Source organism: Calliopsis andreniformis, chromosome 4, assembly GCF_051401765.1.
Source record: "Calliopsis andreniformis isolate RMS-2024a chromosome 4, iyCalAndr_principal, whole genome shotgun sequence".
NCBI classification, from domain to species: domain Eukaryota; kingdom Metazoa; phylum Arthropoda; class Insecta; order Hymenoptera; family Andrenidae; genus Calliopsis; species Calliopsis andreniformis.
The window spans coordinates 5,865,356-5,881,501 of NC_135065.1; the positions used below are offsets into that span (position 1 = coordinate 5,865,356).

At 47.3% G+C, this 16,146-nt stretch overlaps 1 protein-coding gene across 1 annotated transcript in view; it reads right to left on the reverse strand.

Annotated features, from left to right (window-relative positions):
* Positions 1–11,589: 11,589 nt before the first annotated feature.
* LOC143178070 (uncharacterized) overlaps positions 11,590–16,146 on the reverse strand; it is a 101,573-nt gene continuing 97,016 nt past the window's right edge. The window contains exons 3-4 of the mRNA XM_076376504.1: positions 12,740–13,673; positions 11,590–12,362 (exon numbers count right to left, since the gene is read on the reverse strand). Of these exons, the coding sequence (XP_076232619.1) occupies positions 11,732–12,362; positions 12,740–13,470 (1,362 nt within the window). The 5' untranslated portion in view covers positions 13,471–13,673 and the 3' untranslated portion in view covers positions 11,590–11,731. The remainder of the gene's footprint in view (positions 12,363–12,739; positions 13,674–16,146) is intronic.

The following is a 16,146-nucleotide window of genomic DNA, read 5'->3' on the forward strand; positions in this document are numbered from 1 at the left end:
TGAATTTAACTGAAAATTCATACAATATTTTCAACACAACATAATGCTTCAACTCGTTCAGCGTTCAAGAAGTCTTCCCGAATGTTGGAAATGTTCCATTGCGACGATTGAATGAATCTGTTTTGCTATTCTGGAATCAATTCCTTCCTCTTCTTCGTGTTGTCAAAAGCACAAAATCGGGCGTGTTGATTAAAGACCGAAAAATCGATATTGATTGGTCGTCGACTCGAGAGTGGAGGATCTTCCTGATCATTTTAGAATGACATTGGAGGAATCACCCCATCACCTTGTATCATGGGAGGGGAAACTACCTGGTCACTTCGTGATGGTATGGGGAGATGTTCCTCAGATCAAAGTTCGTGGAAATTTGGGGGAGGATGAAACAGTACTCTGGATATTGTCTCTCAAGTTTGTACAGCTCTGGACAGCTCTGATGTGGATTGCATTCTGTTGTATCTGAAGCTTGTACAATTTTCTAAAGAAAAATACTATTACTAAACAGGACATAGCGTTTCATTACAGGATTGAGATAAAAATCTTAAAAAGTGTAAGGGTTATAATCCTGAAAATTGATACTATCTCATTGGAAAGATGGAAATTAAGGCCATAAGGATAACAGTGAGCTTCCATTGAAGAAGCGCTGTGCCTCTCCTCTGCAATAAAAAATACTCGGTCATCTTTTTATTCAGCAGCTTTTTTATTGTTTTAATTATAAAGAAGTAACAAAGAATAATAATTTCATGATATTACCATACTTTCTCTCTCTGTCGTTCGCGCGCGCATACTCTCCCTTACACGCTCTCTCTGTCTCTATGTATTTATATCAATATTATTTAATAGATATACTCATTCACGTATTGAATATCGTGGCAAATATATAGATAAAGGTTTCATCTAACGTTCACACGTCGTGGATAGCGACCGTGCAACAGAGACGCGCCTCTCTCTCCCTCTTCGTTCCCTTTCGACCGACACCCCCGTGACCTCGTGACCCCCCGCTTCCTCTGCTGAGGGCAAACACTCGAACACACCCTGAACACTCCTCCCACTTCCGTTATCCCTTTTTCTCCGCTTTGTTTCATTCACCCGCCACGGCGGCGACTTTCTACTAGAGAACAGGGTCGGGGGAGGAAGCGGAAGTCCCTCGACTCGCGGGGGCGGATCGAAGGTCGCCTGCCGAACGAGGCGCTACAGCGGAAGTGTCTCGGTCGAGAATCGGCCTCGACGCGATTCGACACCACCGTACGGACCTAATGACTCGATATCGTCGCGACTAACCACACATCGATTCGCGGAGACGAGTCGCTGGGTCTCGAGGGAAACCGGAAGTCAGGCCTGGGGAACGACTCGGCCACCGAACTCGACTCGTCGCCTGGAAGAGTTGCAGACACGCGGAATCGGTCGAGGAGATTCGTTTCTTCGTTTGCTTGTGTCTTTTAGGATAGTCGATTCCTTCGATCTCTCGAGTGGAGAATCGAGTTCACACGTGGCTGCTGCGGGCACTGGGGCGTGTTCCCTGGGAACGAGATTATGTGGGATGCACAAGCGAGAAGCTTCGATCGACTTTTGGCTGGTCAGTCGTACCTTATCTGGGTCAGGAAGATATTTCTTTCGGTCGTTCTTGGTGCTTTTCTACGTTGGGTGAACCCCGAATAAGCTTTCGTGATATAAACTCGAGTTTTTATAAAAGGGAAGATCGACCAGTACGAAATCAAAGTGAAATTTCGAAGTTCGTCACTTTCTCTTATTTCGAAGCTAGAAATTCAACTACATGTGTTTTCACCTTCTGCTTGAAGAGTACCAAGAAGATCTAGAAGCAGAGTTTAGGGTAACTCCACTGTATTCGAGGTGCCAATCGTTTAGACTCGAAGCACCCTGTGCTCGACTTCAATCTCGCTCAGAGGTTACAGGTTCTATAAGAAACGCGCCCCTCAGTTACCACGCTGGCCGTTTCCGGTTTCCGACGACGATCGCGCGCGTTCGCTCGCTCAACTAATAAAAACTCGACAACATTGAACTATATCGAGAATTATCGCCTAGACTACAGAATTCCAACAACTAATTGGGCGCCTCCTATAGAAAAAACTAATGTGTACTAATACCAGGCGCCCTCCCCTTGACCTCACCGATGGCCTCCTGGATCTCCTCCCCTCGATCGCTCTCGATCTCGACTCTCTCTCTCAAACAAGAAATCTCACCCCCTCGGTTAAATTCTCTATCAATAAACAGAGCCTCAGCATTTCAGCATCGAAGTTTCCTTTTCTCTGATTTTCACTTCATTCTTCTCAGTGAACGAAACTCATCCATTGCAACTATAGTATAGACACTTGATCGACCGAAGGAAAATCTCAAGGAATATTTTCCCCTCCAAGGATTTCTCAGTTTCAAGGATTTTCCCTCGGGAGGACTCCGCCCTTCGAGGGGGCTCGTTCTATCGATTGATCGAAGATCGTCGGGTGGCCTCGATCCAGGAGGCGAGATTGATCGGCGCCACCCTCGTCCACCGTACTTGCACGAGAAACTATAAGAAAGAACGTCCTCACGAGAAACGAAAAGTTTCCTCCCTCAGCGCACGCACACTCACGCAAGCAAGCGGGAAACATCTTTCTCTCACTCTTTCTCTCCCTGTCTCTCCTCCATGTTCGCGCGGTCACACGCTCTCCCTTTTACGCGTGAAACGAAATTTTTCTTGAAACTTCTCGACGGCTGCTCCGACTAAGGGAAGCGACACGCCGACTCGAGGATGGAGACCGTCGCGAAACGACGCGAGCGCTCGATGCACGCTCGATCGACCCGTCGTCGAGGAGGTGACGATCCTCGGTGTCCTCTCGAGAGAACAGGTCTGACGAATTGCTGTTCGACGAACGACGATTTCAACGAAGGAATCTGTTGTTTCTATTTTTTTTTTTTTTTTGTTTCTTAGAGAGAATTTTAGAGAGAGAATTCTGATGCCACTGCGCTCAGAATCGGCTGTCTTTTGTTTTTCTATAAAATTATAAAAGACACGGATGATCTCGGGGTCTCCTGCGCGCGTGCACCCCCTCGAGGAAGGGGAACCGAAGCGAGCGCGCGCGCGCGCGCCGCCTCTGCCCTCCACGGCCCCGAATGACGCGTCATCCGGTTTCTAATTAAACGATAACAACGCTGGTTGTCTAAATAACGACTAAACTGGTTGTTGCGAGGTTTTCCACTGTTGTTCACAGCTTCCTCGGCCCGACTCTTCGTCGAGCGCGAGTTTCTCTTTGGGTGACGGTCAAAAAGCTACGCCTGAGCGCGGCTGGTCGCGCGCGCCCGCTTCTGACGCGGCGTTTCTCTTCGTACAATACTAACGAGAAAAGTAGAGTGGTACAAAAACAAGGTCGGTAGACGGTACAATAGTTAAAATCCATAGCAATATTGGTAATATTAATAACAGTAGTAACAGTAGTAGTAATAAACAAAGCACTGACAAGCTGCAGAATACGTTACAAAGGTACAAATAATGGGGAACAAAAATCCATCGTTCGGTATTTCGGGACTGTGTTGCGTCGTCGAATTTCTAACACAATGCGCGTGTGTATGCGTACGTATGTGTGTGTGTGTTTGTGTGTGACTGCTCCGTGTGTTCCTGCCTCCGTCGCGTGTACACGCTCTTTGTGTTCAGTGGTTTCGTTTCCTTCGCGAGTTTCGCATACAGGCGCATCACGCACGCGACTTCTCTCACCTCTCACTCTCCGAAAGTTCGAACAGCATCTTCCTGGCGCCGCTCTCGATCAACGAAAGGACGATTCTCGATATACAATCAGCGATGGATTTAAGTATCGTCAGTGTTCATCAACGCGTCGCGAGGTTCATTTCCGACTCTCTCGCAGTTTTTATCGTTCACCCTCTCCTCTCGCGCCTAATTCTTCCCCAATCCCTCGGTTTTCCATCGACAGACTCCCCATCCGCTGTGCCACGCGCCGCAAATTCGTTTCACCCCCGTTTCCCTGCTAGAACCTCGCCTGTTCCACTCGCTTCCGGTTCGTACGCACAAACACTGTTCCGCTTTTTTGTCTCGTATGCTTCGATATTTATATATATGTATATATATGTATATATAAAAATACAAAAAATAATTTACAAAATGATATTATAAGTATATTACACGCGAGTTTCATTTTTTTTTTTGTCACACTTTTTGTTACTTTTTTGTTTGTTTAATCTTCTTTTCCTTTCACCTTGCTTCGCTTCGTTTCCCCGTAGTCGTCGTATATAATATCGATTGTTCTCCCTTTCGGATCTTTCTCTCGTTTTGTGGTTTTTTTTTCGGGTCGAGGGGACGGCCCGGACGCTCGAAAAATTTCAAGAAACGCACTCCCCTTGCGCCCTTTCGACGCTTCCGACGAGCACAACGCATTGTTCTCATTTTCCTCTCTGTCTCTCACTCTCTCTCTCTCTCTCTTTCTCTCTCTCGCTCTCTCTCTCTCTCTCTCTCTTGTTCGTCACATCTCCTCGTTAAACAAAATATAATGTAGCAGTGTATACGTGTGTTTATATATGTACATATATATATGTATATATGGTATATATGCATATATGTATATATATAACAAGGTATTTTGTATAAGTATGTATAGTGTCTATACATATATATTCGTACTTTATACGCACGTGTTCTATTTCCTTCCTTTATATAATATATATGTATATAATGCATATGTAATTACATATCATACGTACACATATGTAATTACACATTGTCGCGGGCCATAAAGAGATAGAAACAAATCCGTTTACAACAGGATAAATCACTGTAGTTTATCAAACCACTGTATTATTAACAAAAATATATATATATATGTATATGTATATGTATATATATATACATAATATAGCGGTATATATTATATTATCTGGATGCGCGATGCACGCTGGTATAATCAAATATCATACAAAAAAAACAACAATAACAAACTATCAAAAAAGAATTCAGGAGCAAAAAATAATATTCAAAAGGGGAAGGGGGTTGTCTTAAAATCTAAGAGGTCGGAGGGGTGGCGATGGTCGCTGGTCCGACGTACGTGGCGCCCGTTCGACCAGCGTCCATCGCCACCGAAGGATCCAGGATCCACGATAAGAAAAAAAAAAAGTATTCTCGGCTTATATGCACACGTTCTAGGTAAATCGATTCTCGTACAAAAATAAAGGAACAAAATCTAAAGCCAACAGAAAATACATCTCGATATTAATAGTAGTAATGACAATAATGATAAAAAAAAAAAAAAAAAAAAGAAAAACACAGGTGGAGGAGAAGTAAAAAGGAAACAACGCGGTAGCGGGTGAAAAAGGTCCTATATACAGATATACATATATAGGCGCACAGTGTCTCGCTATTTGTCTCCCTCGCACGCATCTGACTCGCCCTCTCCTCCCTCTCACTCGCACACGCACGACATTCACCTCCACTGGCACTCACGCGATGGTGTGACACGCGTACACGCGGATACAATTGAAAACGACACGTAGGCGCGTGAACAGAACGCGAAAGAAAAGGTGAAAACTGTGGGCTGGGTCGGGGTACGCTTCACCCCCTCGCAAACGAATCGCGAATGGGTCAGGCGGGTCTCAGCAGAATACTTTCGTTCCCCTTTCTCTCCCTCTCTCTCACGCTCAGAAATAAACGCTTCTCTCTCTCTTTCTCTCTCTCTCTCATACTCTCCCTTTCTCGCTCACTTTCTCTCTGGCTCTCGTTTCCCTGCCGCTTCGTTTCATCCCTCTCGCCACGCACGAAACGATGAAGACTGGGGCCTGGGGTGGGGCTTCGGAGAAGGGGCATTTCGCAACAGTTTACACTTAGGATGCATCTTATACGAGTAACATAGTTGCTTGGTTTTTTGGTTTTTCATTTACCATTTCGACACCGAGAGTGTGACTTGGGTGGGGTACAAAAAGGTTCCTTCCTCTCGCGTAGACCTTTCCCTCCGCCTCCCAGGGGGCGACACGTCGACACCGTGCCACCCCCTGGGGCGCGAACGAGCCCTGACCCGTCGACTTCCGACCCTTTCAACCGACTCAGAAGCTTCAACCTTTCACGTGGGGAATTGGCGGTGGATTTCGGTGTTTCTCGGTTTTCTTCACCCCTCGGTGGCCTTCTTTGGGGAACGGAAGTCGACGCACCGACACCCCTGTCGCGTCGTAATCGAGGTACAGCCCTACGCGATACACAGTGTGTGTATATATAATATATATATAATATATATAATATATAATTGTATGTATATAGTTTACATTCAGCAAGTAGTTAAAGTATTGAAAAATATATATATAATTAGTTACAAATCTAATTATCATCCTCTTGTTAATTCATTACTTGGTAGAATAATCGATAGGGTTTTTTGGGTCTTTCTTTGTGTTCCTCCGTGTCGTGTGCGTGTGTAGAAGTGTAGAAGCGTGTTCCTGTTCATGTTTGTGTTCGTGTGTGTACGTATGTGAGGTTTCGAGTGTGTCCGATACACAGAACGCATATTATATTCTTCGTTTTCCTTCCAGCTTCGTTTTGCTTTTCTCTTGCTGTTTTCTTTTTCCTTTTACATCGTGAAACGGCTTTTTTAAGTGTACCTGAAGATCGTGTCCAGTTTTCTGTTTCGTTTTTTCGGTTCCCTTCTACTCTGACACGTGTGCTCTATTTTTTGTTTTTTTTTGGGGGGGGTGTAAGATTTTTGAGAAGGGGGAAAAGCGACACTTTGAACGCTTGCTTTTCCTTGGTATTTTTGTCCTCCCTTTTTTTTTGACTTTTCAATGCTTTTTCGAGGGGAGTTATTTTTTTCAGCTCGTGTCAGAGGTAAGCATGCTTCCGGTTCGTCCGTATCCCGCAAGCTCTGTCCGTCTATAAATGTATGAATATATATTATATCTAATATTGCAGTGTTCGGTTATCGCTATGACATTATTACGTTACCACGGTTACTTGTTTCGCCATTTACGGTTAAAGAGACAATATCGATCGCTATAGTTTATAGACACAATGATACTTTAAAAAGACAGATTACCGTTTGTTAACTTCGTGTCATGTTTCATCGTCGTATTACACCATTTTTTTTTTTGGTCTTTTTCGTTTACTTTGTGTCGTGTACCCGGTTTACTTCGAAAGTATGTACATGCTGCGTGTGTGTGTATATGTGTACGCGCGCGGCGTCTGTGTACGTGTGTCTGTAACGTATCCGTGTTGGGTGTAGTGTGTACGTGTGCCATTTTGTTTCTCGATTAATCTTAACTTCCCCTCGTCATTGTTTTAACGAATACATCCATATTACAGATTATGGAAAACTATGCGTAATTCTTTTTTTTTGTTTCCTTGCTTACAAAGTGTTCATTACAATCGTATTGTAATCATTATAATACTATATGTTTTTCTTTTGTGTATCTCAATGTATGCTCTATGTATCAACACCTCCGTCTTCCCTCTGAAAAGCCCACTTTCCATCTCTGCCCTCAAGACTCGTCACATCTGCCTCCCCCTTGGATTTCGAATCTCCCGCCGCTGCGCGTCCATCGTTCCACTTTCCTTCTCGGTTCCCTAAGAAGAGTATACATCGTGTGTGTATGTGTGTGTTTGATTCTTCGCTGAGCTGAGCCTCTCGTCTCAAGCCGAGATCCATTTGATTCGCAACTTATTGCAACGCTTGCTCCACTTGCCTCCCCTGTCGTCCCTCTCCTTTTCTCCTCGCAGGGGCCACGAGGTGCCTCGAGATGCGACAACCGCGCAGGCGCGATCTGTCGCTTCCAGGACCTCCTCTTCTGGTCGAATCGAGGATTCCAGGCGGTTCGAGCCGTTTTCGTTCGATTAGAAAGATTAGAAAAATAATCGGTGCGAGGAGCTCCACGCGCAGTCTGATTTTACGCCTCGAGGTTTCTTGCGACCCTCCATGTGTCCTTTATCAATTCTCTTTCAGCGGAAACGAACGCCACCTCCGTCTCTCGCGTCAGAGCCAATCACCTTTGGTCCACGCGGTGTCACGTGACCTCACGGTCGCAAAACTTTCCCTAGATGGACTTCTAATCCGCCCCCCTCCAAAGTCGCGATTATCCTCCCTCGATTATCACCCCTTCGTCGACCTTATTCCTCAATTTTCTTCTCTCTTCTTTTCTTTTTCTTTAACAATAGCAGGTACTAGCATAGCTACCACAGTCGTACGTATCGTTAATAGTTACAATTAAGTTTAGATATTACTAAAGGGTACTGTTTCCTCCCGCCTTGTCCCCTCTCGCCACTAATTCCCGGCTTCTCACCCCTTCTACCCTTATTAGTTCCGCAGTTAAAAACTTGTTTAGCACCCCCCGCGCGACCGGAGAGCCGCTCTGCCGACTTGCTCGCTGGAGTCGTCGCTCTTTCTTGATTCTTCTCAATTTTCCCCTAACAATTTGCCTAATTCACCGTGACGGGCCTTTGGCGTAGCTTTTAGTAGATCCTCAGTCGATGAATCTTATGTGAATGTCTGTGTCAAAGATTTGAACCATCTTGAATTCTACCCTAGATTTTTGAATAAACAACTTGGCCAATTGAATCTATATACTTTCTTTACCAACACTAGATCTTATCGAAATTGTCTCTCAATCGATGTTAGTGCTTTTTACAGACCATTCTAACGATTTAGATCAAAGCCTCCAGATGAATCATCCATCGATCATCAATTTACATTAATGTTGACGATTTATATGACTTTCTCAGACAATTTTGGAGGTCTACTAATACTAACACCAGTCCCCACGGAATCTCGAGTCATCGATCTTCGTCTCGATCCACGTGGAACGACCGCGATCCAGTGGATCACGGAGCTGCTGTTGCGACAACGATCATACAAAACGGGCTATATAAAAATTCGTACGAAAGAACGATATTAACCGTCACGCCTAAAATTATGCTACACACTTACACGATACAAAGTCACGCTAAGGTAGAAACTAGTCTAAGGTAGAGAGGACACGCGTTGGATCGAGAGGATCGATCGATGAGAAGGAACCAATTCTACTCCTTCGATTTCTGTCAACGAGTTAGCAGGGGCGAGTCGACAGTCTCCGATCGTGCGTATTCCGTACGTTTGTCCCACGACGACAAGATTAAACACTTTTTAATACTTTTAGCACCTAGTGCCCGGCCCGCGGCTCGCGGCACTTCCGCCGCAGTCGCTGTCTAGGGACTTCCGCTCGACGGATGGGATCGTTCGATGCTCGGTACTTTGAAAGGGACCAAAGGAAAACGTGCCTCGTCGAGGCTTGGAAGAATTTAAAGCTGATTACTATCGATCGCAGAACTGGAGGCCTTGCCAGAATGTCGAGGAATGAAAATTCTTTGGTCTGCTTTTCTAGCGTATCCAGGGATTCTAATCTGGGGTATCTAGGAATTTTTATCTAGGATTTACTACAGGGTATACATACATTTCCTTAATATGAGATTTGAAATCAATTTTAGGTAGAAAATCTATCTCTATAGACAGTGTTAAATACAGAAATACTATTCCTATTTGTAGAAGTCTAAAAAGAAATCTAATGTATAAAAGGACTTATAAAATCTAATTTATAAAAGAATCTATAAAATCTAATTTGTAAAAGAGTCTATAAAATCTAATCTACAAAAAATTGCTTACTGGGCTGAAACTCCAATAAAACGAACTCAAATTGAAACAAGACTGCGATCCCATTTTCTCGGAGCCAAAGAAGCTTCGACTCAACCTCAGCAAAGGCCTCCCTAGCAGAGCACCTCCTCCAAGCAATTGCCGTCACGAGCACGATCGCACCCCGTCCGTCAAGGACAGCGACGGCGGCCTTTAATAACGTAATCACCTAATTAATCTCGCGAACGCAAGCGGCTGCAATCTCGGTCCCGGAACTAACCTCGGTGTCTTTCATGATCGACGTTCCCAGTCCTTTGTCCTCGATCCCTGCGATCGTAGAGGCATCGAAAACTTCCACCTGGCGAAACAAATAACAAGGAACTCTTGATGGCCTGGGGTCGACGGAACGCCGAGGACTCGAAGAGCCTCGAATTAGGAAAGTTCGCCAACTCTCGCGGCCAGTGTCGCGAACTTCGACGACCCTGAGGACATCGTTCGACAACTCCAGAGGAGTCCTAGATCGAGTTACAGTTGAAGCCCAGATCGAGGCACTGTCCATCGAGCCCACGCCACCCTGGGATCGAAAGCACCCTGCGATTCGGTCAGCTTCCAGTTGCCTGGAGAGCCGTTTGCGTTCTTCCCTACTACGAACACGCCGTCACTCCCTTCTACTCTCCTCTTCCTTGCTCTCTCGTTCTCTCCCTACGCTCTACTGCATTTATTATAAAAATAAAATGTAAAATCGTACCGAGGACGGGTTCCCCGAACGGCACAGAACCGCGTACCCCTTCTATTTCGATCGACGAACATCCCCCTCGGAGCTCTGGACGTTCTCTTTGGATGAAAGAAGACTACACGTCGCGACTCCACTGGCTTTGATATCATGTTCGCCGATGGACGTTCAGAGAGAACGAGCTAAACGTTCCCCCGAGGGCGTCGGTCCCCGCCGTTGCGCGGGAGTCCGCGAAGTGAGTGCAATATTCTTGAATATAATACATAGGCTCTACAGATATATTCATTATCAATTCTCCGACTATACCAGTGAAAAAATAAATTATTACACGTTATTGGTAATATCTGTGTACGTGTCGGTGAAGTGCGCGAAAGTGTCCGCCCCCTGGTGTGATCCCAGTCGACGATCCTCGGGGACACCTGGGGAGCGCGTGTATGCATAGATGTGTGTCGCCAGGTAATATGCTGGGTGAGGTATGTGTCCTCTGCGTGTGAGCATCTCTGTGTGTGTATGTATCGTTACGTGTGTGTGTGGTGTGCACTCGTGTTGTCTGTGTTCCTCTTGGTTGTTCGCTGTCCCATACGTGTGGGGAGCGCGAGGCGCGTCGTTCGATTCTCTTTGGACCGAAGAAGGAAAAAGCAAGAATGGCCCGAGGAGTGACTCTGGCCTGGCCATTCGTCGAACGGGCGCCTGGCGCCATCGCAATCGGGTCCGTGTCCGTTAGTATCCGGTGCTGATGAACGCTAGTACACCGCGGCTCTAGTCGCTCGAGTTCGCGTTGGCGAGTCTTCTTCGACTTCTTTGTTCCACCTCTCCTAACGTCCTGCACGCACGCTTCAGCACACACAGCCGCGCCGAATCAGAGAATCCGTGTACACGCTCTTTCACTCTCACTCTCTCTCCCACCCTTTACTCGCGAATCCCCTTCGTTGCCTGCACGCGTCGATCGTCCTTCGCGGTTGGCGTCTCCTCCTTCCACCTCTGTCCCTTCGAACGGTGCTCGCGTGCGGCCTGTCAGTGGACCAGCTGATATATCCTCTCCCAGCCAAAGCGATCGAATGAGAAGCCAGGAGTCGAGGGACTCCGTTGATGAAGGACGCGCGTCAGGGTCGACGCTGGTGACTGATCGTGGGGTTCCTGCTAGGAGCTACCATGGCGACGATTAGGACACCTTAGGAGAGAGACAGAGCGGGAACTAGGGTGAGCAGGAATCGACGGCCTCCGTGGGAAGCCTTCAGGTGGTGCAAGCGGATCAGGTGTGTCAGGGTACGGAGCCTAGACTCTGGACGACGTCTCGACGCTGGAGAGATCGGGAACGCGCTCCCGTCTCTCTGATCCTCCTCTATTTCTTCTCTGGCAAAGCAGCACCGAGGATCAGCCGCGACCCGTGCCGCGGCGATCTCTCGGCTTCGACTCGCGCGAGGTATTAGTTGGCCACGAGCAGGTGCTGGTACTGGCTGGCCGGATATGACGCCACAGAGCCCAGCCCGAAGTTGTTCAGGCCCTCGACCAGCGCGGTCTTATCCTGCTGCTGCCCTGACCCGTTCACGGTGCTGTTCGCTGTGGCAGAGCCGACTGGGCCTAAGTTGCCAGCGCTTTGCGAGTTCCCGTTGATGCCAGCCGCGTTGCTGGTGCCGCTCACGCTGCCACCGTAGAACTGGTGGCCAGCGATTGTCGTCGGGTCGAGGTAGGAGGATGGGAAGTTGGCTCCCGTGTAGAGGTCAGCGGACAGGTAGCCGCCATGGCTCGACGACTCGAAGATGTTGCGATGGGTGAACTGCGGAGGATACGCAGCTGGACCGTGCTGGAAGAAGTACGCGGTGGGGTCTGTATGTTGCTGACCCGCACCAGGGACTATGCTACCAGGGGACAGGCTGCGACTGCGTGGGGAACTCTGCGAGACTGGCAGACCACCTGCTGCGGCTTGTTGTTGTTGCTGCTGCTGCTGTTGCTGCTGCTGTTGCTGCTGCTGGTGTTGTTGGTGATGATGGTGATGGTGGATCTGTTGCTGCATAGCGCGCTGCTTGATGTAGTTTGAGAACTCGGTGGGGGACATTCTGAAACCAGGAGCATGTGGGTTAAGTATCTGCTCAGTGGTTTCTTTTAGGGTAATTGTCTATCATGTTGTCACATTACAGCTTTATAATATTCCCTATATTTTACTCAATAATTATCTTCTAAGGAAACCTTAAATTTTATAATTTTGTTAGACCTAGAAGATCCTGTGCCTCTTCAAATAGCAATTCCCCAAAATAGTAAAAACACAACTAACGCAATGTCAACCTAGAATTACCTAAGCCACAGATTTTTCTTAACAACCAGCGCCCGTTACTCCACGATCATTCGATACCCTGTCAGAACCAGACTCGAAGCAAACCCGCCACACATCTTACGCAACCGCGAAAGAAAACAAGGCCACGATCAGTTTACCAACCTGTTGGCTCGTTTGCTGCTGGTCTTCAGCTTGGTGCTGCCGAACTTGGTCTGAGCGAAGGTGGCGGTGGTGAAGGTGAGAGGCGCAGTGGTGCGCGGGATGAAGGCTGGGACCGGGCTAGGCGAGCCTTTGAACGAGCTGGTGATGGGGGTTGGCGACGGTGCCGAGGAGGAACCAGAACCATGGCCACTTTGCTGGTTGTTCGAGGAGCCATTGCTCGCGGTGCTGCTCAGAGAGCTGGGAAACGGGGACGTGGACTTGGGGCTGAGGCTGAGTCCTCCCAGGGACGTGCCCACGGCCTCGATGGGCCTGAAGCATTGGGCCTCGGGGTTGAAGGTCTTGGTCACCTCCCGATCAGCTGAGCTCTCGTCATGGGGATCTCCCGTTTCAGAGTAGAGGATCTTCACCGCGTTCATCTCGCCAATTCGGTAGCTCACTTCGCCAGGGTCGACCCAGACGGCCAGCTCAGCTGGCAGGTTCTCCAGGATGTCCTGGATGGGCACGCCGCTCTCCTTCGCAGCACGCTCCAGCACTGGGTCCACAGGGTCGCCAGTTTTCAAACATCTGAACGCAGATCCCTTGAATGGCTTCTCTGGGTACCAATGGCCCTTGAACTTGTCCTTCAACGCCTTCTCGAGCTCCTCGCCGAAGATGTTCACCCGTCTACGGGGCAGCTTGTTATAGAGGTAGGATATCACGAAGTTGAGCGCCACCTGCACCTCGATGTGCATCTTGGCCTTTGCTGGGAGAATCTTCGGGCTGTTGCTGGTCGTGGCAGTCGCGGAATCTTACCGAGGACGTTCGCACGATCGGCCGTTTTGCCGTGGACACCGACTGGGTTTCTGGAGTATAGGCCGCCACGTGATTTTAGCGAGATACTTCTGGCTCTGCTGTCCTGGCCGGGTCACGCTGATCTTTCTCTAAGTCCGTAAATCTGTAACACGAAGAAACACATCGTTCGTTAGATCTCGGGATTTTGACTTTATTTGATAAGACTTAGATTTCTAATAAAAGAACACTGATAACTAACTGGTAAGTTACATTCGCTGAAAGTTGTATCAGTCCCTGTTTATTTGATCACCTCGAAATACCCTAAGAGTGCATATGCAGAGTAAGATAATTTTATACTCATTTGCTTGTCATTAAAATATCCACAAAGTCTATCTTAACAATAGTTTGACGTGTAACAATTTTCGTGCAAATATTTGATAAAATCATTCAAGATCCAGGTAGTGGTTGTATTCTTTTCAAAGAATTCTAATAATTGGAAAAGCCACGAAAGGTCCCATTCTATCGATTGTCATGCAAAGGAGACACATCACTGTCTGTAATGACGTTCTGATCAAAAGGTTCTGGATAAAAATTCGCGGGTCACGGGCAAAAAAGCCTCATCGGCATTCGAGAGGCTTTCAACGGGTGCGAAATCACATTAAAAGACTCCCTGGCGAGTATCTTTGGAAGGCATTTGCTTTCATCCCGGAGTGGTCGTGTTATCGGTGCCTTTCACGATCGCGCATTGAAATGGAACGCCACTTCCGGTTACTCAGGGTGCCTTCTTCGGTTCTCGCCCCTCTACCCTGAACAGGTCGAAAGAGAGCCAATCGTTTTTGACGTATTCGCGCAGGTACAGTGCCTTCTCCGATATTCTGTGTCCTCTAACAAAGAACTCTTATCAGAGTTTTCGACTTTTTACACTTTATCTCGGTAATTTGAAAAGCTATTAAGCTGGTATAAATTTGAACTCTTGATTGTTAGAATAGACGTGTACTGTTAATACGGTTTTAAACAGTAATGGGTATTTTAAAAAGTAATATTTTTTGAGGTCTTTAGGTGGAGAGATGGAATAAAATTTTCAAGCGTTCATGTTTCAAATTTTCAGAGTCTCCTCACTGCGTCAAATTTCTGGATTTTAATCCCGATGTGTAGGTTTAAAGATTGACAAGTTTTGTAGTGAGAACGTTTTTACAACACGTTGTCCTGCTTCTTCGATGCCTCCATTTGAATAAACGATTTACAATTTAAAATCAATTACTTAGTACTTAAAAATTGATCACTCAACACAAGTAATATTGAAAGAAACCATGTGCTTTCAATTCCCACGACAATAACCACTCACAAGAAACATGTTTCCACAATCCTTTAGAAAGATCCCGAGTGTCAGAAAAATATCACTAGGACTCTAGAGGTCCAGAAATCCGCACGATAGGTCTACCCTTACATTCGATCTGCGTTCATACGTCTCGACTTAAAAGAAGCGCTCGATCGGAACGGAACCACTCGAGACTCCGTCGGTAACTTCCTTAAGATCCTCACTTCCGCCTGGACGAGTGGATGAAAGTCTCTCTGGAAAGCGGCGTCGAAGGTGAAACACCCTCGAGGATCCAATTCAAAACGCGCCTTCTGAACTCTCTGGTCGCGCATTGAGGGCAACGAATATTCAGCCACTCACGCGATTACCGTGAAACGAACGGCAATAAAAGGGATTGCCTTTAGCGTCGGTGAGTGGCCGTTCGCCACAGAGGTATCTCGTCGCAATCGCGGAAGTTGCTCGCCGAGCCCGAATGACATCGAGAGGGAAAGGCTTTCCTTTGCCCTTCTCTCTCTCCCTCCCGACCACTCCCTCTTCCATCTCCCTCTGTCCCCACCCTCGTTTCGCCTCTTCTTTCTCCATCCATTTTCTCCTTCGCCGTTCCCTCAGACTCTATTTTCTTCGTCCCCCGACCCCCTTTCCATTCGTCACCCTCCTTCCTCGACAACTGCCACATTCCTCCCCCTGTGTTCCCTCCTCGAGGATTCCTAGACGACCGTCAAGGCTCTCCGCTATGTCCGTCTCGGAACTCAATTCCGTCACGGTCCTGTTTCCCCCTTTTTTCACCCCTGATCCTTCGAGAAAAGGCCAGACGAGGGATGGAAGGCGAATATAAGCTTCCAGGGAGACCACTGGACCAGCAGCCATTTTTGCAACGGGACAGCAGAAGACGCGTTGCGCTTTTTCTCTTCGTTCGTTTTTTCACTTTTCTGCGGCGCAATTGTCCCCCCTGTTTCGCTGTTTCATCCCCTCCCATTTTCGGTCGAATATGGCGGCAGACGACACGGCCACGGGTATTTTTCAATTACGCAACCACTGGCCACTCTTGTGGCTGCGCCGCGGCTTGTTTGCACCACTGATTGCGATCCTAGAATGGACAAGTACTTTTGGGGTGGTCGGTTGGCTGTCGAGTGTTAATGGACGGTGGTGTTTAGATTTCGAGAGCGAAGGGGTTGACTGTGGCGGGGCAAGTACTTAATCATCTGTGTTAACACATTACATATCGATTTTGGTTCCATATTACTCTGCATTACGTTTCCACGCCTTGTGCGAAAATTCGCACATTTTACAATCCTCAGAGGTAGTGAACCCCACTTCC